Source organism: Bufo gargarizans, chromosome 3 (genome assembly GCF_014858855.1).
Source record: "Bufo gargarizans isolate SCDJY-AF-19 chromosome 3, ASM1485885v1, whole genome shotgun sequence".
NCBI lineage: Eukaryota > Metazoa > Chordata > Amphibia > Anura > Bufonidae > Bufo > Bufo gargarizans.
In genome coordinates this window covers 299,734,519-299,757,994 of record NC_058082.1, presented here as the reverse complement: position 1 = coordinate 299,757,994, position 23,476 = coordinate 299,734,519, and the positions used below count along the sequence as shown (strand labels likewise).

At 43.7% G+C, this 23,476-nt stretch overlaps 1 protein-coding gene across 1 annotated transcript in view; it reads left to right on the top strand.

The window, feature by feature from the left end:
* The window catches only part of TINAGL1 (tubulointerstitial nephritis antigen like 1), a 56,161-nt gene that overhangs the window by 22,623 nt on the left and 10,062 nt on the right, over positions 1-23,476 (top strand). The window contains 5 exon segments of the mRNA XM_044286570.1: positions 9,974-10,037; positions 15,556-15,648; positions 18,145-18,259; positions 22,166-22,286; positions 22,709-22,859. Coding sequence (XP_044142505.1) covers positions 9,974-10,037; positions 15,556-15,648; positions 18,145-18,259; positions 22,166-22,286; positions 22,709-22,859 — 544 coding nt within the window.

The following is a 23,476-nucleotide window of genomic DNA, read 5'->3' as shown; positions in this document are numbered from 1 at the left end:
GAAGTCTTAAGCTAGTTTTACACTTCCGTTCATAGTTCTGGCAAAACACAGCCCGCCAGAGCTCATTGGATGTTACCCGAATGCCTGCCGACCCCGTTGATTTTAATGGGGTCCGGCAGAGATTTGGCCGCTACCTTAAATATGGCAGGATTCAGCTGGACAAAACTGCTGCCTGCATTAGTCAATGAGGGTTGGTGGGCATTCCGGCATCATCCAGAGAGCCCTGGCAGGCTGTGCTCTGCCGGAACTACGAACAGAAGTGTGAAAGAAACCTAAAATTGTTAATGTATTCATAAAATAAAAAAACTATGGCTGAAGAAGAGACATTGCAGTCATTCCTTAATGAGAGAAAGGGCTTGGTTCTAAGGGGTTAAATCACTGTAACTGTATGATAAAGAAAATTTACAAATCTGTCATCAAACCAGTTTCCAAAACGGATATTTTCTTTAAGTAAAAGTGTGTTGTCAGCCACATAACAGGATACAATATCAGGAAAGGTTAATTATGACCCTGCCGCCCAAACTACGGTATATACATATATACTGCCGGCCAGGATATGCCGAAACCCAGAATAAGTCTAGACAAACATTACCTGAAATCCAGAGCTTTCTGCTCTTTCCTTGAGAATCTGGAAGGAGATGTTTGAAAGAAACTGATGTTGATAAGCAGACAAATCAATAATGTAAAACCTTGGCATCACACCATTACTGGTCAGAAAGAGGAAGAGGTTCATCTCATCCAAAAGATTGATCCAGAGGGGAAAAGAGTGATTTTCCCAAGGCAGAGGTGTTAGGCTACTTTCACACTAGCGTTTTTGCAGGATCCGGCAGGGTTCAGCAAAAACGCTTCTGTTACTGATAATACAACCATCTGCATCCGTTCAGAAGGGATCCGGTTGTATTATCTGTAACATAGCCAAGACGGATCCATCATGAACTCCATTGAAAGTCAATGGGGGACGGATCCGTTTTCTATTGTGTCAGAGAAAACGGATCCGTCCCCATTGACTCGCATTGCAGGTCATGACAGATCCATCTTGCTCTGCATCCCATGACGGAAATAAAACCGTGGCATGCTGCTATTTGCTCTCCGGTATGAGAACGCAACCAAACGGTACGGAATGCATTTTGGAGCACTCCGTTCTGTTCAGTTACATTTTGTCCCCATTGACAATGAATGAGGACAAAACAGAAGCGTTTTTTTCCGGTATTGAGCCCCTATGACGGATCACAATACCGGAAAATATTAACGCTAGTGTGAAAGTACCCTTACTTTTCAATATTGAACTAGTAAGGACCATATGTATAATTTCCTCTAGTAAGACCCCCTAAAACAAATTTGTGGCCCCCTTCTGTTTGCAGTTGTCTGTTCAGCAAGGCCTAGGGTCAGGGGTGGTGAGGGCGTTCATGGTATAGTCTGAGTGGTCAGGGATATCGCTAAAGTCTGAAAACACCTGGGAAGCTCAGAGTTCCTCTTGATAGAAGAGTGTTTCTGGGCAGCATTTTCTTTAGCTTTGCATAAAATGTCTGCATTATTAGTATCCTACTTTAACCCTGCTGAAAATAATTAGACTCATATAGCAGAGCATACATTTAAATTATAGGCATATAGTGATCAAATAACTCTCCACTTTGATGTACTATTGCCATAAGTATTAATTAAGGATCAGTCCCCAGAACCTATTGATTTCAATAGGACAAACTGATGGCAAAGTACATCAGCTTCTAGTCAACAAACATTCTGCAAATAAACTCTTGTATGGATGCTTCATACCATGACCAAATATTAGCGCCATCCTGTGACTGAATGGCTGCCTTAACTACCTTAACCCCTTAGGGACACAGCCTTTTTACACCTTAGGACCAGGCCATTTTTTGCAAATCTGACCAGTGTCACTTTAAGTGCTCATAACTTTAAAACGCTTTGACTTATCCAGGCCGTTCTGAGATTGTTTTTTCGTCACATATTGTACTTCATGACACTGGTGAAATGAAGTCAAAAAAATATTTTTTTTTGCACCAAAAAATACCTAATTTAACAAATTTTTGGAAAAATTAGCAAATTTCAAAGTTTCAGTTTCTCTACTTCTGTAATACATAGTAATACCCCCAAAAATTGTGATGACTTTACATTCCCCATATGTCTACTTTATGTTTGAATTGTTTTGGGAATGATATTTTATTTTTTGGGGATGTTATAAGGCTTAGAAGTTTAGAAGCAAATCTTGAAATTTTTCAGCAATTTACAAAAACGACATTTTTAGGGACCAGTTCAGGTCTGAAGTCACTTTGCGAGGCTTACATAATAGAAACCACCCAAAAATGACCCCATCTAAGAAACTACACCCCTCAAGGTATTCAAAACTGATTTTACATACGTTGTTAACCCTTTAGGTGTTGCACAAGAGTTATTGGCAAATGGGGATGAAATTTGAGAATTTCTTTTTTTTGTCAAATTTTTTATTTTAACCCATTTTTTCCACTAACAAAGCAAGGGTTAACAGCCAAACAAGACTGTATCTTTATTACCCTGACTCTGCCGTTTACAGAAACACCCAATATGTGGCCGTAAACTACTGTACGGCCACACAGCGGGGCGTAGAGTGAAAGGTGCGCCGTTTGGTTTTTGGAGGGCTGATTTTTATGGACTGGTTTATTTACACCATGTCCCATTTGAAGACCCCTGATGCACCCCTAGAGTAGAAACTCCCTAAAAGTGACCCCATCTAAGAAACTACACCCCTCAAGGTATTCAAAACTGATTTTACATTCGTCGTTAACCTTTTAGGTGTTGCGCAAGAGTTATTGGCAAATGGGGATGAAATTGGAAAATTTCATTTTTTTGTCTAATTTTCCATTTTAACCCATTTTTTCCACTAACAAATCAAGGGTTAACAGCCAAACAAGACTGTATCTTTATTACCCTGACTCTGCCGTTTACAGAAACACCCAATATGTGGCCGTAAACTACTGTACGGCCACACAGCGGGGCATAGAGTGAAAGGTGCGCCGTTTGGTTTTTGGAGGGCTGATTTTTATGGACTGGTTTATTTACACCATGTCCCATTTGAAGACCCCTGATGCACCCCTAGAGTAGAAACTCCCTAAAAGTGACCCCATCTAAGAAACTACACCCCTCAAGGTATTCAAAACTGATTTTACATTCGTCGTTAACCCTTTAGGTGTTGCGCAAGAGTTATTGGCAAATGGGGATGAAATTGGAAAATTTCATTTTTTTGCCTTATTTTCCATTTTAACCCATGTTTTCTACTAACAAAGCAAGGGTTAACAGCCAAACAAGACTGTATCTTTATTACCCTGACTCTGCCGTTTACAGAAATACCCAATATGTGGCCGTACACTACTGTACGGCCACACAGCGGGGCGTAGAGTGAAAGGTGCGCCGTTTGGTTTTTGGAGGGCTGATTTTTATGGACTGGTTTATTTACACCATGTCCCATTTGAAGACCCCTGATGCACCCCTAGAGTAGAAACTCCCTAAAAGTGACCCCATCTAAGAAACTACACCCCTCAAGGTATTCAAAACTGATTTTACATTCGTCGTTAACCCTTTAGGTGTTGCGCAAGAGTTATTGGCAAATGGGGATGAAATTTGCAAATTTCATTTTTTTGTCTAATTTTCCATTTTAACCCATTTTTTCCACTAACAAATCAAGGGTTAACAGCCAAACAAGACTGTATCTTTATTACCCTGACTCTGCCGTTTACAGAAACACCCAATATGTGGCCGTAAACTACTGTACGGCCACACAGCGGGGCATAGAGTGAAAGGTGCGCCGTTTGGTTTTTGGAGGGCTGATTTTTATGGACTGGTTTATTTACACCATGTCCCATTTGAAGACCCCTGATGCACCCCTAGAGTAGAAACTCCCTAAAAGTGACCCCATCTAAGAAACTACACCCCTCAAGGTATTCAAAACTGATTTTACATTCGTCGTTAACCCTTTAGGTGTTGCGCAAGAGTTATTGGCAAATGGGGATGAAATTGGAAAATTTCATTTTTTTGCCTTATTTTCCATTTTAACCCATGTTTTCTACTAACAAAGCAAGGGTTAACAGCCAAACAAGACTGTATCTTTATTACCCTGACTCTGCCGTTTACAGAAATACCCAATATGTGGCCGTACACTACTGTACGGCCACACAGCGGGGCGTAGAGTGAAAGGTGCGCCGTTTGGTTTTTGGAGGGCTGATTTTTATGGACCGGTTTATTTACACCGTGTCCTGTTTCAACCCCCCTGATGCACCCCTGGAGTCGAAACTCCCTAAAAGTGACCCCATTTTGGAAACTACGGGATAAGGTGGCATTTTTTGGGGGAGTATTTTTAGGGTAAATATAATTTTTGGTTGCTCTATATTACATTTTTGTGAGGTAAGGTTACCAAAAATTGAAATTCTGATATTTCATCTCCATTTGCCATTAACTGTTGAGGAACACCTAAAGGGTTAATAAAGTTTGTATAATCATTTTTGAATACCTTGAGGGGTGTAGTTTCTTAGATGGGGTCAATTTTAGGGAGTTTTTACTCTAGGGGGGCATCAGGGGGGCTTCAAAAGGGATATGGTGTCAATAAAAAAGGCCATCAAAATCGGCCTTCCAGAAACCATGTCGGTCCTTTCCTTTTGCAGCCTCCCTTTTACGGATACAGCAGTTTACGACCACAAATGTGGCGTTTCTGTAAACTGCAGTATCAGGGTAATAAATTTTAACTTTTGTTTGGTTGTTAACCCTTGTTTTCTTACCGGAAAAAACGGACTGAAATGGAAAAGTGCCAAAAATAGCGGTTTTGGCACCGTTTTTTTGTTTTTTTTTTAACCGTGTTAATCTGGGTAGTTAGGTCATGGGATATTGTTATAGAGGAGATTCTTACGGACGCGGCAATATCTAATAAGTCTACTTTTTTTTACAATTATTTAGGTTTTTGACTATATTATCTTTTTTGATACAACTTTTTTTTTTGGGTATCTCTAAAGTCTAAGTGTAATTTTTTTAATTTTCTTTTAGCCAATTATCTTATGTGGGGGCTCATTTTTTGCGGGATGAGCGGACGGTTTTATTGGCACTATTTTGGGGGCTATATGACTTTTTGATCGCTTGCTATGAAACTTTTTGTTATGTAAGGTGACAAAAAAAAATTTTTTGCACCTATTTTTTTTTTTTTTTTTTACTGTGTTAATCTGGGGGGTTGGGTCATGGGGTATTTTTATAGAGGAGATTCTTACGGACGTGGCGATACCTAATAAGTCAACTTTTTTTTTACAATAATTTAGGTTTTAGACTATATTATCCTTTTTGATTCCCTAAAAAAAAATTTGTATCTCTAAAGTCTAAGAGTCATTTTCAATTTTTTTTTTTATCTGATTATCTTATGTGGGGGCTCATTTTTTGCGGGATGAGATGACGGTTGTATTGGCACTAATTTGGGGGCTATATGACTTTTTGATCGCTTGCTTTTTATTATGTAAGGTGACAAAAAAAAACTTTTTTTGCACCTTTTTTTTTTTCTGGACCGTGTTAGGCTACTTTCACACTAGCGTTCGGGCGGATCCGTTCAGAACGGATCCGCCCATAATAATGCAGACGGAGGCTCCGTTCAGTACGGATCCGTCTGCATTATTTTAGCAAAAAAAAGCTAAGTGTGAAAATAGCCTAGTACGGATCCGTCCAGACTTTCAATGTAAAGTCAATGGGGGACGGATCCGCTTGAAGATTGAGCCACATTGTGGCATCTTCAAACGGATCCGTCCCCATTGACTTACATTGAAAGTCTGGACGGATCCGTACGGATCCGCACGCCTCCGCACGGCCAGGCGGACACCCGAACGCTGCAAGCAGCGTTCAGCTGTCCGCCTGTCCGTGCGGAGGCGAGCGGAGCGGAGGCTGAACGCCGCCAGACTGATGCAGTCTGAGCGGATCCGCCTCCATTCAGACTGCATCAGGGCTGGACGGCTGCGTTCGGGTCCGCTCGTGAGCTCCTTCAAACGGAGCTCACGAACGGAATACCGAACGCTAGTGTGAAAGCAGCCTTAATCTGGGGGGTTAGGTCATGGGGCATTTTTATAGAGGAGATTATTACAGACGCGGCAATACCTATGTCTACTTTTAATAAATTATTTTAGTTTTTTTGGGTGTCTCAAGTCTGAGAACCATTTTTTTTTTTTATCCCATGTCAGTCCTAAATTGGGATATAAATTTAGTACTCCATGGAAGTGTGATACTCCCTGAAGCAACCGTCAATGCAGAGGCCCGGATGATCGGGGCATGTGTCGCACTGAGTAGTCGTGTCCTTCCGTATCCCCCTCCTGCGACACACTCTGCACTTTTTTTGGGTTCGTCCCTTCTTTCCAGTATGGGGGACCACACCTGGAAAGTGTTGGCCAGGGACGATCCGGGCGCCTACAGTTCCCGAGGTACTCCGGCCTGCTCTTTCCCGGTCCGAAAAGATCAGGGCCTTGAGGACTGCCTCATAGAACTGGAGGAATGTCCCTGTGCTGCCAGCGCTTCGGGATAGTACAAAAGAGTTGTACATGGCAACCTGCACCAAGTAGACCGCAACTTTTTTGTACCATGCCCGGGTTTTGCGCATGGCGTTATATGGCTTGAGGACTTGATCCGAGAGATCAACTCCTCCCATATACCGATTGTAGGCGACGATACAATCGGGCTTGAGGACCGTTGCCGCGGTACCTCGCACAGGGACAGGGGTGATGCCGTTACCATGAATTGTGGACAGCATAAGGACATCCCTCTTGTCCTTATACCTGACCAGCAACAGGTTTCCAGTGGTAAGGGCACGGGTCTCACCCCTGGGGATGGGTACCTGGAGGGGGTGGGCAGGGAGGCCGCGTTGATTTTTCCGCACGGTCCCACAAGCGGACGTGGATCTGGCGGCAAGGGACTGGAACAAGGGGATACTGGTATAAAAGTTATCCACGTACAAGTGGTAACCCTTATCCAGCAGTGGGTACATAAGGTCCCACACGAGTTTCCCGGTAACACCCAGAGTGGGGGGACATTCTGGTGGTTGAATCCGGGAATCTCGCCCCTCGTACACACGAAATTTGTAAGTGTACCCTGAGGTACTCTCACAAATTTTGTATAGCTTCACGCCATACCTCGCCCGCTTGGAAGGCACATACTGGCGGAAAATGAGTCTCCCCTTGAACGCAATGAGAGACTCATCAACCACGACCTCCCTTCCAGGTACATAGGCCTCCATGAATTTGGCCCCAAAGTGATCGATGACCGGCCGTATCTTGTACAGACGGTCATGGGCAGGATCACCTCGGGGTGGACATGCTGCATTATCGGAATAATGCAGACATTTCCTGATGGCCTCAAACCGGGAGCGTGTCATAACCGTACTGTAAAGTGGGGTCTGATATAGGACGTCCCCACTCCAGTACAGCCTGGCACTGGGTTTCTTGACCAGGCCCATATGCAGCACGAGGCCCCAAAATGTCCTCATTTCGGCTGCACTGACCGGCGTCCAGCCACCGGGCCTGGCCAAAAAGGAGCCCGGGTGTTGAGCGACGAACTGTTGGGCGTACAGATTCGTCTGCTCCACCATCAGATTTACCAGTGAGTCACTGAAAAAATGACAAAAAAAGTCATATTCAGTGTAGCCCACTGTGGAAATCTGGATTCCTGATTGGCCTACAAAATCAGGAATCACGGGCTCGTATCGCTCTGGGCTACACCAGACAAGTTCACCGGCAGGGTGCTCCGGTGGATTTAACTGGTGGGCCGGGAAACCAGTACGAGCCCCAGAGCTGCTCGTACTAGTGTGGGCCACAGGGTCCCTAACATGGCGGTCCCCTTGCTCCGCCTGGCGGCGTCTCCGCCGCCTTGGGGGCTCATCATCATCGCTAGATGATGAGGAGGATGCGGATGACAACAGGAATGTGGGGTCATCCTCATCCTCACTGGGACTCTCGGACTCGGAGGCAAGCTGGGCGTATGCCTCCTCGGCCGAGAACGTCCGGCGGGCCATAGGGGAGTGTGTGTCTGCGTGTATATGTGCGTGTGTGTAACTCTTTATTTGGTGTGCGTGTGTGAGGGGGCACGGGTGTTCACGAACTCACCCTAAAACTAACAGAAAAAAATAAATAAAACTAACTAAAAAAAGGGCAAAAAAGTGAGGAAAAAAAATTCAAAACTGCTGATCAACCGTCCGAAGTTGATCAGCGGTGGGGTGTGCGATGCGCTTACAGTGGCCGGACGCTAAGTGCCGGTCACAGTCAGCGAACTCAAAAAAAAAAAAAAAAAAAAAAAGCACCCCAAAAAAGGTGGGGGGGGGGGGGGGCAAGTGGCAGGGGGAGGGGGGCAAGTGGCAGCACCCCTGGGGGGTCTAGGGTCACACAGCTGTGCTGTGGACCCCAGACACCCTAACTAGGGTGATGCAATAAAAAGTAAAAAAAAACTAACTTTCCCTTTTTTTTCCCTGCCTATCCCAAACTTTCCCTAGCTGTCCCTATGTACCTGATGGGGTGCTGGGGCACAGATCGGGTCCTGGGGGCACAGATCAGGGGTGCTGGCAGCGATGGTGGACACAAGCAGGCAGCTCCTCTCTCCTCCGGCGCTGGAACACAAAAGGAGGAGGAGAGGGGCGCCTGCCTCTTTTGAATCTGCCGCCGCACCGCCCCCTGACCAATCAGAAAGCGATCCTGAGTGGTGATGTCACCATCACCACTCAGGATCGCTGGATGGTGATTGGTGGAGTGAAATCACACCACCATCACCATCCTGTTCCGGGTTATCGGGTCTTCAGAGACCCGAATAACCCGGAAACGCAGAAAACCGCAGGTCTGAATTGACCTGCGGTTTTTTGCGATCGCATACATGGGGGGGTCACCGGACCCCCCGACGCATTTGCCCCAAGTGCCTGCTCAATGATTTGAGCAGGCACGGGGTTCCGATCGCCGCCGGCCGCGCGGCGGTGATTGAAAATGCACAGGGCGTACATGTACGCCCTGTGTCCTTAAGTACCAGGGCACAAGGGCGTACCTGTACGCCCTGTGTCCTTAAGGGGTTAAAGAGGTTGTCCCACAAAAAATATTCTACAGTTTTAAAACAAGCACCTGGGTCTAAATTCTTTTATAATTGCATGAAATTAAACATTTTGTATGGCCACTGAGTTATTCAATAAAATGTATCTGTATAGCGCCACCTGCTGTTTGTTTTTCTTCTTATTTATTTGTCCTGCTCACTGAGAAGGCCGCACATGCTCAGTTTCATCCTTCAACTGCCTCCTGAGCTGTGATAGGGAGAGAGCTGCAGCAGAAAGGACACGTCTCCTGAGCTGTGATAGGGAGATAGCTGCAGCAGAAAGGACACGCATCCTGAGCTGTGATAGGGAGATAGCTGCAGCAGAAAGGACACGCCTCCTGAGCTGTGATAGGGAGAACTGAGACACTCCCTGAGCTGCAGCAGAAAAGACACACACCCTGAGCTGTGATAGGGAGAACATGGACACGCCTCCTGAGCTGTGATAGGGAGAGCTGAGACACGCCCCCTGAGCTGCAGCAGTAAAGACACTCCCCTTGTGCTGTCAGCTTGATATAAATCTAGTAGAGCAATGAATGGGGAGGTCTCTGGATCCATGTGAGGTACAGGTCTGGTTCTAGCTTTGTTAGAAAGGGATTGTCATGTAATGTAATATATCTGATTATCATTTTTTACATTAGTCATGGGATAACCCCTTCAATCTGGTCAGCGCACCCTGCTTTAGATTCAGGGCATTACCATGTGATGTCAGATAGCTGCTTCTTTTATAAAAGCTGGTAATGCCAGCAAATGATTTGATGAATCTTGCCCTTCATTTTTATTAAATATGTCTAAGTATAAATTTGATTTAATTTCAGACAATGTGAATGTGATTTGTGTAATTCTACTTCTCTCTAATTCTTAATGACTGTGTTCAGTGGAATTAACACTGCCTCTTTTCTTCCAGTATGTATCAAGCATGGCAAGAACTATCCAAATGGAGCAACTTATCAAGAAAATTGCAATAGATGGTAAGCAGAATATACCTGGCGTTATCATGACTGGATGAAAAACTATCCTTATACACATTGAAGCACAATGCAGGCCCATATTTGAGGTCTGTGATCTACAAAATGTTATTATTTCAAAAATACCAGTAAGGGGATAGATCTGACATAAGTAAGTCAGTTATTAAGCAGTGGAAGAACAGCGTAGAGAACAGTGAATACTTGAGCAGAACACGAGCGTAGGAGTCTATCAAGAGACTTAGGATTCCATGGAGACTTTCGGTCAGATGCCAGTTGAGGTAAGATTGCAAACATCACCATATTTGGTGTAATCCAAATGCCATCCGAGAATGCATCTATTGTGAGAATTACATTTTCACATTGACTTTTGAATGCTTGTGGAGGTAGAACGCAGTTGTTTCCCTGCAAGACAATGATCTCCTGAAGCCAGTGGTATGTGTGTGAACGTTCCCAAGAAGCTATTGGGTGGATACTTTCATCAGTTAGGGTTTTTCTGGGCTTTTCTCATCCTGAAGCATAGGACGTCCTTCCTATTACCTTCTTAGGGCACCTAATGGGTACCTCGACATGTAAGCATCAGTGCTTAGGTGTGTACATGGCCCACCATTCTGTCACTGTCTGTTCAATGTTGTGGACACCTATAGACTGCACATGCAGTGTGTCCCCGGTGTAGCCTTGTCATAAATTGTTCTGAGCAAATCAAGGACAGTGAGAGAAAGAGGCCCATGTACTGACCTGCATGCTGCTGCATCCTATCTTTCAGTCTCCCAGCCACTCCTTTAGCAGTTTGATGGACACGCAAGAGAGCAACATAAAATGAGACATTGGTGCATGTGCAGTATTGCTCAGGGTCTTGGCCAGACCGAGGACCATTCTGCTGCGCATGCACTAATGATGATGACTGTGCCTGTCCATCATGCGAGTGCTGTGTGATGAGATAACAGCGAACACACAGAAGAACCATTCTACTGCACATGCGCCGATGATGATGCCTGGCCCTGTCCATCAGGCTGCAAAGGCAAGAACACTTCTCATGTAAGCAATACATATGTGAACTTGGGCTTAGTTTACTAGAGGTGCTGCTGACATGTGCTAACCTGACAGGTATGTGCTTAGACTCAAGACTGTAATTGCTGCCAAAAGATGCTTCTAATCAATACTGATATAAAGGGATCAACATCTTGCCACCTGTGGTGATGACTGAACATGTACAAATTTGATGTAAAATGATTTTTACAATCATTGTATCTGTGGAACTAAAAATAATCAGTTCTGATTTGGATGGAAATCTGCTCCATCAGTCAGAACACGTAGAGTAGAGACAAATGGAGATGCATTTTTACTGCACAACGGTGTGATTTCAAAATGATTGGTAACAGCAGCAAATGCTACATGTGTCCATTCACATGGTGCAGTCATGTCACCTTTTTGATGAAAAAACGCAACTATGCTACGTAAATGGACCCTTAGGTCCCTTTCACACGAGCGTGATTTCCGCTCGGGTGCAATGTGTGACGTGAACGCATAGCACCCGCACTGAATCCTGACCCATTCATTTCCATGGGTCTGTGTACATTAGCGCTGTTTTTCACGCATCAGTTCTGCGTTGTGTGAAAATCGCAGCATGTTCTATATTCTGCGTTTTTCACGCAGCCCTGGCCCCATAGAAGTGAATGGGGCTGCGTGAAAAACGCATCACATGCGCAAGCAAGTGCGGGTGGGATGCGTTTTTCACTGATGGTTGCTAAGAGATGTTGTTTGTAAACCTTCAGTTTTTTTATTACGCGTGTTTTTCACACGCATCAAAACGCATTGCACCCTCGCGGAAAAAACTGAACGCAATCGCAGACAAAACTGACTGAACTTGCTTGCAAAATAGTGCGAGTTTCACTGAACGCATCCTGAACGCATTCGGACCTAATCCGTCCACGCTCGTGTGAAAGGGGCCTTAGGGTTCACACTTGGTAAATGTGTGCAGTTGTATCCTGCATGCGCATGGATTCCTACAAGCCCCATTGAGAGTAAAGGGACAGACCCAGAAATTCTTCAGTGAATCTGCTGTGTACATCAACCGTGTCCAATACCACAGCATTAAATTCCTTCTTCACTTCTACCTCACACTGTGTCACCTAGTTTACAAGTGCTTTCTATGGGATATTTGCCTCTCCCCCAGATAATTTTCTCCAGAGACAGAGATCTAATTTAATTAGGAATTCTGGCAAGCTGACAGCGGAGAAAACTCACAACAATGTTCTTTCTGAAATTAAAGCAAGAAAAGATATTTATTCAGAGCTGCATGCCTTTTCACCCATAACTATAATGTCATCTCTGCCAGCTATGCAGAGTAAAGAGGCTGCATGACAATCCATCCAGTCAACATTTACTGGAGAATTCTGGTCCAATAAATGGTCATTGAAGCCCCTGTGCCACATTTACTGACACATACATGCACAGAGAACTTCTCATTTTTGGAAGAAAGTGTGAGAAAACGCCAGGACTGACCCTAAACATGTCAGTCTTTCTGTTGATAAGTCTGTTGCACACAGCACTTACCCAGTGTTCACATGGTGCCGTATGGTTGTTTCCTCTACGGTACATTTTCTCACCAAAGTAAGGCTCCCTTTAAGTTCTGTTGGAGATTTACATTTGGCAGTCACTTCTGAAGAGTGCTGCCAAATGTAGTACATACACGTATACAGTTGTATGCCTATACAGTAACACATGTGCAGCGAGGAGCCGGTGCAGAGAATGGGAATGGTAGTGGCCCTGATGAGATGATGTCTCATAGTGTACTCCTTTGGGATTGAGGAAGTGAAAGGGTGGTAGAAGGAATCAGGCCAGAAGTAGAAGAATAAAAGTCTCTCTTTAGTGCAAGTTGTAGTAGATCAAGCAGTAGTTGTATACAGTGCAATTTCTCTTCCCAGGTGATGAGGTATGGTGGCTGGCAAAAGAGGAGATAATGACTCCTCCAGTATGCCATCGTGCTGATGTCTTTTTCCCCGAACTCTGGCTAACAGCTGAAAGCTGGCACTTGTGGCTATAGGTATCTACTTTGTAATGCAGACTTTCAGTTGGTCTGGATGTAATCTAGGTAATGGGTGTCTGTGCTGTAGTCCCTCACCTGCAACAGGGTCTGTAAACCAGTGGTTGCTGATCACTCTGCTGACTGTAAACCCTGTAGCTTTTCTGATATCTGGAATTTTGGCATTCTTGCAATCTCTCTGGAGTAGTGGTCTCAAAGATGAGCTGGATCTAAAGCTGGTCCCTAAGACCCTTGGAGCAGGAGCAATAGGTTGGGTTTATTCACTCCTCACCCATCTAGGTAAGACTCCGCTCCTGGCAGAAAGTAGGACCAGCCCACTCTTACCAAGAGAGGAGAAATGGGTTGGTAAGTCCCATTGCTAATGCCAGTCACACCCCATCTGTTGGTGTACAGTGTAAACAGGAATATAGCAAAACATAACATACTAAAGAATTTGCAGATACCCCCGGTATTGGGTACTGCACATGTCTGCCATTTACTATTGAAAAGGAATGTATTTTGTGCAGTATCCTTTTTTTTACAAGATCTCCTTGTATTGAAGTGCAGTCAACTGTGCTTTTATATCCATATACTGGCAACAAGATGCCAAAATGTATGACAAGTAGATAATTTTGGGCAAATGTTGAGCTTCTGATATTCTGTGGGCATATCTGTATATGCAATATGTCAGTAAGTAGTCCCTAGCTTTATTCCAAATTCTGTGGTATGAACAGAGCTTAGGTGCGGCAGTGTTTTATTCCTTTATCTTTCCTTAGGCAGGTGTTCTATGACGGAGGAAAATAATATAACCTGTGACCTAATTAAAATTTTTAAAAAGGTCTTTTTGTTTTTCAATTCCACTTCCACGATCTTAATCCTTGATAATCACTGGTTTTGTCAGTGTACAATGATGTCATGACTGGAGATTTGCTTTAACTACAGTAACCAAGTTCAGCAGGGCCATCCGAACACAAAGGGCATGGACAAAGAATGATCTCGCCGTCCTCTGTACACAGAGTGAACCATCAGCACTTCACAAAACGCACCCACAGGAAGAGAGCATGATGGTACCGGAGAGAGATCTCCGAACTAGAAGAATGAGAACTTCGGTTTAGGAAAGCTGCTATGTGACCCCCACATAAATTTACATGATAACACAAGTGCATGCTTTAATCCAGAGATGTACTACTAGAGCGTATCGGCCCATATCATTGATCTTCACATCTGTATTTGCCGGCTGTGGCCCCTAAAGTTACCTCTCCACCAATGAAGCTTTTCCTGATACCAGTTTTTCAGGTTACACCACCATACAAGGAGGGCAGGTGAATCAGAGAGGCCACTAAAAGCCATTTATGTCATGATTGTAGATACATTGTAATCTTAGAACCAGAGAAATGTCAAACCTGAGGTGCAGTAACTGAACTCTGGCTCATCAGTGATGATGTGAATCAGTGGGAAAATCAGTAAGGCTTAAACGATGAGATTCCCAGGATAATACTCCTGCTAAACTTAGACTTGTGTACGCAGCCTTAAAAGGAAGCTGAAGTCTTGAAATGCATAGCAAAGAACAACTCCTAATCCTTATACCCTGGAGTTTGTCTGCTGCACAGCCAACTGTCTGCATCAAACGTCTATCCACACACCTCCAGCATCTAGGCAGGGTTCCTCTTTCTACTGGTTCTGCTAAGGTAGTACCTCAGAACTATCAGATACGTGAGAGATATATTAGTCAGCAGTGTATGTCTCCCTTATAGTACTCTATTGGTGACTTAATTTGTGGCAGAGGGCCTTGGCACCCGTCCCCCTCAGGCACCAGGGCAGGTTGTAACTGATCGCTTTACACAGTTTGTTGTTGAGATCTTCAATCCCATCAAACTTCTCTGAGATGAATTGTAACCATAGTGGTGAGTCAAGGCTTTTTACCCAGCCTAATGCATCTGTGGCATGAGTCCTAAAGTCGTAAAATATATTGGAAATACTTCCTGGAATACTGGGACTGTCATACAACAACTTCATATTACTGGCCATGGTACTTACATGAGATGTTCAATAAGGAAGAGGATGTGGTGGTCAGGTGTCCATATATTTTTGGCTATGTGGTACATCTTCACACACGCTAACGCTTGCAGTACAACGCCTCTGGTTTATCTTCTGAGTAGTTCTTGTAATAGGACTATTTGCTGCTCTTTTGGGCAGACATTCTGAAAAGGTTAGATGAGTCACGGGCCTGTGATAGTTCTGTAGAGATCTGAGAGAGAGTTTGTCCCGTCTTCCATGAAATGGTACCATTATAGACTCCACCAAAAGTCAATGCCAGATGATTCTTTTTTTTTTTTACCTCTGATTGACATGCCGAACAGGGGGTGAAGGGAACAAGGGGCCGCATAAGGTCTCTGATTCTATTCCAGTAAGTCTCCAAGTGACACATTTGTCTACAGTAGTGAAGTCCATAATCCTAGAGCTACTTATTAATGCAAACAAATCCCTTTATTTTTCCAGCACGTGCACTCCTGATGGTAACTGGCGCTGTGAGCAGAACTCCTGCCTTATAAACATGAGAATCATTGATGCTGTCAATCAAGGCTCCTATGGGTAAGATAGCTACCATACTCATTGTGTATGTTTTAGAACCTGTCTCCTAACATAATAAACATAATCAATTTAACCCTTTGAGGACATGGTGATTTTGTTTATTTCTGCATTTTTTACTTCTGACCTTCCCGGAGCCATAATTTTTTTTAGTTTTATGTTCACATAGCTGTATTAGGGCTTTTTTTTTTTTTTGCAGGACAAGTTTTACTTTCTAAAGGCACTATTTAATATTGCATACAATGTAGTGAGAAGCTGGAAAAAAATTCCAAATGGGGTGGAATTGGGGAAAAAACCACAATTCCGCCATAGTTTTTATTTTGTTTTCCAAATGGGATAAATTAACATTTATATTTTAATAGTTTGGGCATTTTGAATGCGGCAGTGGAAATGATTATTATTTTTTTTTGTCGTTTATTTATTTTCATTCTTTATTATGGGGAAAAGGGAGTGATTTGATTTTTTTTTTACTTACTTTTGCATTTATATTAGGTCCTCTTAGGGGACTTGAACATGCGATTGTTAGATCACTTCTCCCTAAGACTGCAACGAGTTACAATAGACTGCAATGAATTCAGTACATTCCTATGAAGACTTGTCACAGGCAGGGCTCCATATTGCTGTGATAGCTTCAAACCTTCTCAAGGCTCTCGGCTATCACAAAGCACAAATGGCTTCCCCAATCTCTGCACCATTTGAGCCATGGGAGTGCTGCGCTTCTGGCAAAAAGCCTTTCAGATGCTGTGGTCACACTTGACCATGGCATTTAAAAGGTTATACGTCTGTGATTGCCGTTATAGCAGAAACCCGGGATTATGGCGCTTGCTCCTGTCTGTAAATTGCAGACATCTGCCGTACATATTAGGTAGATGTCATAAAATGTCTTTTTTTTTTATCTAAATACATGCATAATCTATCCTGATTATTTTCATAATAAATCTGTATAGGGGTCAGAGCTCAGTTTCCTGCTACAGGCTCCAAATCACTTTTTAACCATTGCGGTCAGCAAAGATGATTTTATGTGCTAAATAAAAGACTGAATCACCCAGTGACTGTGCTCGCTCGTTAGTCGGGTGGCATTGTTAGACTTGGCAATTATCTGGAAATAGTGTTTGCTTGTTGACAGTAACTGCCCCGATTCTCAGCCCATCTAAGAGTCCTGTTAGCCATAGAGTTAAATTATAAAATTATGGTTGCCTGCAGCTACCACTAGCTCACTACATATGATTTTTCAAATTGTGTTCAAAGATAGTTTAAAGCGGTAAACTTTTTAGATAACTATCACCCACGCTTTATCTGTCCTAGAGAGATTTGTTAATTGTAGGGCTGCATACCTTCTAAAATGAACTTTAGAAAACTGAGCGCTGAGTATATAGACGAGTGAAGTATCCTGTTGAATCTTAACAAGGACCTGTCCCCACTTCTGACATGGCCGTTTTAATAGCTTCATGCATTCCCCATTTAATAACTATTCTGGAGCACCTATTCTTATGTCTGTATGTTGTGCCATTCCTGTGTTATTTCTACTAGAAGTTATGAATGAATTTCTAGCAGTCTGCAGTAAGGGTACAGAGGGGAGGTAACCAGTTGGGGGGTGTACCTGCACAGACTGACTCTATCCAATCAGTGCTGCTATTTTCAGACTGTGGAGGTACACCCGCCACCCCCCAAACTGGTTACCTCCCCTCTGTACCCTTACTGCAGACTGCTAGCAATTCATTCATAACTTCTAGTAGAAATAATACAGGAATGGCACAACATACAGACATAAGAATAGGTGCTCCAGAATAGTTACTACATGGGGAATGCATGAAGCTATTAAAACAGGCATTTCAGGAGCGGTAAAAAGTCCTCTTTAGCTCAGTCACTCGCTTGGTCCTTTGACATGGTTGACACTTTAATGTCTTCCCCGGACAACACAAAATATCAATTTTGCGCTGCAGAACTGAAAACCCTTGTGTGAGCACGCTCCAGTTTTACTGAGCTGATTACCTGGGACCAGCCCATGTGCAAAACAAAAATTGTTAGTCATACACTGAACATGCACTATTTGTCAAATGTATCAAGCAAGAGTGAGATTTTCTATGGTCCATGGATGATGTTGAAGTGTCAGCCATGTTACGTCATAGGATTAGGGGATGGCACTTCATTCTTCCAGGTGCACCCAGTGGACTCTGCATACAACGCACCGAAGTCCGCTGTAGAAGGTATGCTGAGCTGCGCTAATCTATAACTTTAGGATGCTCTGTTCAGGTCATACAAGATGATCTTTTTAGGGTTGTATACTGGTGACGGGTTCCCTTTAAACGGGTTTTAGTTTGATGTTGGAGCAAATCACATTGTATCATAGTGATCCTATGTATTGTGAAATTAACCAGCACCAAGCTTTCAAACTAGGTAGATGAAAGAAAAGGCAAAATCATACATAGCATACACTTTCAATCAAATTTAAGGTATGGATTTGACCATTTAAAACTGACATTGCTTCTTTTTCGGTAGATGGAAAGCTGGTAATTATAGTCAGTTTTGGGGTATGACCCTGGAAGAAGGAATCCAATATCGACTTGGAACCACAAAGCCACCTCCATCTGTTATGAACATGAATGAGCTCCATGTGAGTATACTGGTAGGAGTGAGAGAATTGAATGCAGAATTCAGATACTTAGGGGAATGTGTATGTGCATGTGGTTGGTCCATAGTAGATCCAGCTTTTCCATAGTTGTACTATGGTAGTCATAAATGCAATCAAAGTCCTGTCTAGTCAGAAAGGGTAAATATGTGAACATGCTATAGGAACGTGCCAGCTCTCCTTCCTCTAGTCATAGTCCTTTCCTGAGATTGGGGTCAGTGTGTGATTTTTGGCAGATCCCAAGAGGAGAAGCACAATACACATGCGATTAAGCCAGCTTTTTCAAGCAGCTTCCACTCAGGAAGTCCGGAGCCCACTCCACTCTGAATAAAGTGGTCATGAAAAGAAACATTGCTTGCTACTGTTGAGAGACCAACCCTATATTACCATTCCTTAGTAGAAGGAAAGAAGGGGGAGCTTCTGCCAGGGACAAGAGACTGGAACATTCCTTGAGTTGGGACACAGGAGGTCATACAGGACCCAGACCTAATAACAGTCTGCCTATTTAGGAAATCCTTGTGTGTCTCTAAGTATGTACGTCAGTGTAAATAGCTGAAATTGTACTAAAGACTGAGGAAGATGCATCCGTATTCAGTCGTTGGTAGAATGAATGGAGGACTACTGAATTACTGGTTCAAGGTTTTTTTTTTTCTACTGTCAAGCACTGCATTGTCATTTTACACTTGAAACAATCATATTATTTTGGAGTGGATCTATATGCATTTTATTTTTACACTTTTTTGGATTTTACTTTTCCTGTCAAATTGTAGCAAACAGTATTCAGAAATATAAGCCAAAATCTGCAAACTGAATTTTTTCATGTTGAGCACACTGTGTATGAGAAGGAAAGAAGAAAGCAACAAAGTTGCGGCACTCACCAGGATACAAAAAGCCAGTCTTTATTGGGACTTCCTTAGAAGTGGATACATCGGAGGTCCAGGGGCGGACACAGTGTTGCAGCGGCGACGGCCGTTTCGCGCGCAAGATCGCGCTTCCTCAGGCCGCTCAATACATCATGACGCCAGGGCGTCCTTTTATAGGGGCGGGCAGAGGACGGCCGACGCCGTCACCCACAGCTGCGCGCTCCTGGATACAAATGACATATTTAAAAACATGCGTACAGCGATGATCAGGTGCGAATATAATCAGCTAGGGGTACAAAAATTAAAACATGCATTAGTTCATATCATGCATGATCATGAATAAACGGCATGGACATTATTAGAGGATAGTGTATACAAAATTCTATGCATAGCAAAATAATACATGATAATGGGGCTGCAGCCGGTTATTGAGTACATATAGGCACGTTTTATTGAGTCAGAAACGGTTGGCCTATCTGAGTCATAACGGAATATAAATACACCGGGACTAACGGGCACCTGTCCTATTTCGTGCAGCGCTTATCAATATATATCAAATTGCGCTCGACAGGCATCAATCACAGGAAGACGGACATGTCATTCCTGTCATTCATGCCTGCCGGGCCCATGGCGCCCGTCCGCATAATCCACCTTGCCTCCCTCTGCAGGAGTAGGCAATGCCGGTCACCCCCGCGAGCGATGGGACCGACATGCTCCACCCCGGCAAAGGAGAGGCACCGAGGATGCGCGCCGTGGGCGTCACGGACATGGTCCATGAGACGCGGACTGCCTCTGCCCGAGCGTATGGAGCCAACATGCTCGCGAATACGCTCAAACAGAGGACGGGGTGGAGCATGTCGGTCCCATCGCTCGCGGGGGTGACCGGCATCGCCTACTCCTGCAGAGGGAGGCAAGGTGGATTATGCGGACGGGCGCCATGACAGGAATGACATGTCCGTCTTCCTGTGATTGATGCCTGTCGAGCGCAATTTGATATATATTGATAAGCGCTGCACGAAATAGGACAGGTGCCCGTTAGTCCCGGTGTATTTATATTCCGTTATGACTCAGATAGGCCAACCGTTTCTGACTCAATAAAACGTGCCTATATGTACTCAATAACCGGCTGCAGCCCCATTATCATGTATTATTTTGCTATGCATAGAATTTTGTATACACTATCCTCTAATAATGTCCATGCCGTTTATTCATGATCATGCATGATATGAACTAATGCATGTTTTAATTTTTGTACCCCTAGCTGATTATATTCGCACCTGATCATCGCTGTACGCATGTTTTTAAATATGTCATTTGTATCCAGGAGCGCGCAGCTGTGGGTGACGGCGTCGGCCGTCCTCTGCCCGCCCCTATAAAAGGACGCCCTGGCGTCATGATGTATTGAGCGGCCTGAGGAAGCGCGATCTTGCGCGCGAAACGGCCGTCGCCGCTGCAACACTGTGTCCGCCCCTGGACCTCCGATGTATCCACTTCTAAGGAAGTCTCAATAAAGACTGGCTTTTTGTATCCTGGTGAGTGCTGCAACTTTGTTGCTTTCTTCTTTCCTTCTCGTGCATCTCTGCTTGCTGGCTACCTCTGCTGAGCACCACCGATTGGATACTTTACACCGCAAGCACGTTGATTCGGATACCTTTAGCCATAATTGTGGAGGCAGTGCCGCCTTGTTTTCTTCTCTCCCTGTGTTCATGAGCACACTGTGTATGTTTGACCCTAGAAAGCTATAGTGAGATTACATTACAGGCCTGGACATCACTGTGATTAAAGAAGGTTGAATGGCGCCAAGACCAGTTGGCCAGTGCTGTAAAATTCATAGGGCACTGGATCACTGTTCCTTGCACATACATTGTACTAAAATATATCTACAGTATATAAACCACATTCATTCATTTAGCCAGTGTATACTGCTTGCTTGTTTCCTTTTTGCCAGGATCAAGAAGACGTAAAATTACCTGGTACGCAGTTAAATCTGTTATACCCCTATAACACAATTTTCAAATAAACAAATTAGCACATTCTCTTTGCTATGTGAATGCCCCGCTATAGTTTTCACTGATTTTAACAATAAGGTTGCTTTCACACTGCATTTGCATTGCCCATTTGTTTTATGTGTTGGGAAAGCTCACAGTCAAACATATCCATAGGCCCTAATTCACCTGACTGAGGCCAGAACAGTGTCCTTTAATATGGGAGCCTATTGTAAATGGATGTCACTGTATGCTTATACAAATCTATCTTTTGGAGGTATACGTCGAGTAAGGGTACTTTCACAGTAGCGTTATTCTTTTCCGGCATAGAGTTCCGTCCTAGGGCCTTAATACCGGAAAAGAACTGATCAATTTTATCCTAATGCATTCTAAATGTAGAGCAATCCATTCAGGATGTATCAGGATGTCTTCAGTTCAGTCTTTTTGCCTTTTCAGGACGGAGATAATACCGCAGCATGCTGCGGTTTTATCTCCGTCCAAAATTCCGGAAAACATGGAGGAATGCTGGATCCGGCATTTGATTCCCATTGAAATGCATTAATGCTGGTCCCGAGTGTTCCGACAAAACTGATTCGGCATTGCAGTCTGCACATGCTCGGACCGAAAAAAATAAATGCCGGATCCGTTTTGACACCGGAGAGACGGATCCGGCATGGAGAGACAGATCCGGCATTTCAATGCATTTGTCATATGGATCAGGATCCTGATCCGTCTGACAAATTCCATCAGTTTCCGGCGGGCAGTTCCGGCAACGGAACTGCCTGCCGGAATCCTCTGCCGCAAGTGTGAAAAAGGCCGAATTCTAACAACATATGCCTCTGATGAACAAAGGAAATGCAAAGTGAAAATACTTCGATATAAAATCCAATATCTATAGCAGAAGATATGAATGACATGTGAATTCTGTAATCGGGAAAACAAGAACCGTAATAGATGGCTGCAAACAGAGCTCTTCCTTTTCCAGTTCCCGTTTACTCATTCTCTTGCCTAAGTATGATGTATTCACTATCTCTAATGTGCAGGTGAACATGAACAGTGATGTGCTGCCTACTTTCTTCAACGCTGCTGACAAGTGGCCAGGAATGATCCATGAGCCACTTGATCAAGGCAACTGTGCTGGCTCCTGGGCTTTCTCAACAGCAGGTGAGATACTAAAAATATTTCCCCTCAGCCAACACGACAATGGCTTGTGTGTGGTGATTAGTATTGTTGTGTAGAAATGCAAAGATCATGTCACACTGTTTTTTGTATTGTTTTAGACAGCTTAAACAAAAGGTGTAGGTAGATCAAAAACCATTCAGAAACAACGAAGCCAGTTTTCCTTTACACTAGTTTTGCTAAATCTCCCCCAATGAGTGCATTATTTATCCTGTTGTAGTAATGTCCTTTTTATCTACTTATGAAACCTAGACAGTGTACTGCTTTATGACATAAAAGTAGACAATTCAAAGTGGTGTGATATCTATACAGGTGGCAGAATATGCATCCTAGTTGTACATGACAGTATATTATATTGCCTTGTAGCTTCCGGTATTTAAATTGTATCTACATCTCTTTCTTTACAGCTGTTGCATCTGATAGGCTATCCATTCAGTCTATGGGCCACATGACCCCTGCTCTGTCCCCTCAGAATCTCCTTTCATGTGACACAAAAAATCAGCATGGATGTCGAGGAGGACGTGTGGATGGTGCATGGTGGTATCTAAGAAGGAGAGGGTATGTGAACCAAATATTCCTGTTTTTTATTTGTGCAAAATTCCTATCTCTTGAGAGCCTAATAGATTATTGATATGCTTATCTGATGGTGATCATACTTTACCTGGTCCCCACCCACTGCTGGTTTCCAGCTCCATCACTCCTATTGCCAGCTCTGCAGCTTCAGTCTCTCGCTGCATCAGCATCCTTATCAAAACAGGGAAAAGAGCGGGGGTTGAGGGTTAGGGTGGAAGCGCCAAGGGGCTATTCTATATTAAGAAAGAGTATGGAGAGAAATTTCTCATAAACGGGTGACCCTAGTAATCAGTAGAGGCTGCTAACTAAAAGCCAATTCTAACCACAAGGGTGAACTGGAGAGAACTAGATCATATTAAAAAAAAAAGCATGTGGAGGAGCAGCAATAGTGTTAGAGTCACAAGTTAGCGGAATACCATAAATGTAGAAACAAGAGGGTGTACTATAAAGGGGAACTTTTAGTTAAATAAACATACTGAAAGCAGCGTTTTGGTGTCCGTCTGACAAAACTAAGCCAAACGGATCCGGTCTGACACACAATGTAAGCCAATGCAAGACGGATCCGATTTCTATGACACAATCTGGCACAGAATGGCGTTTAA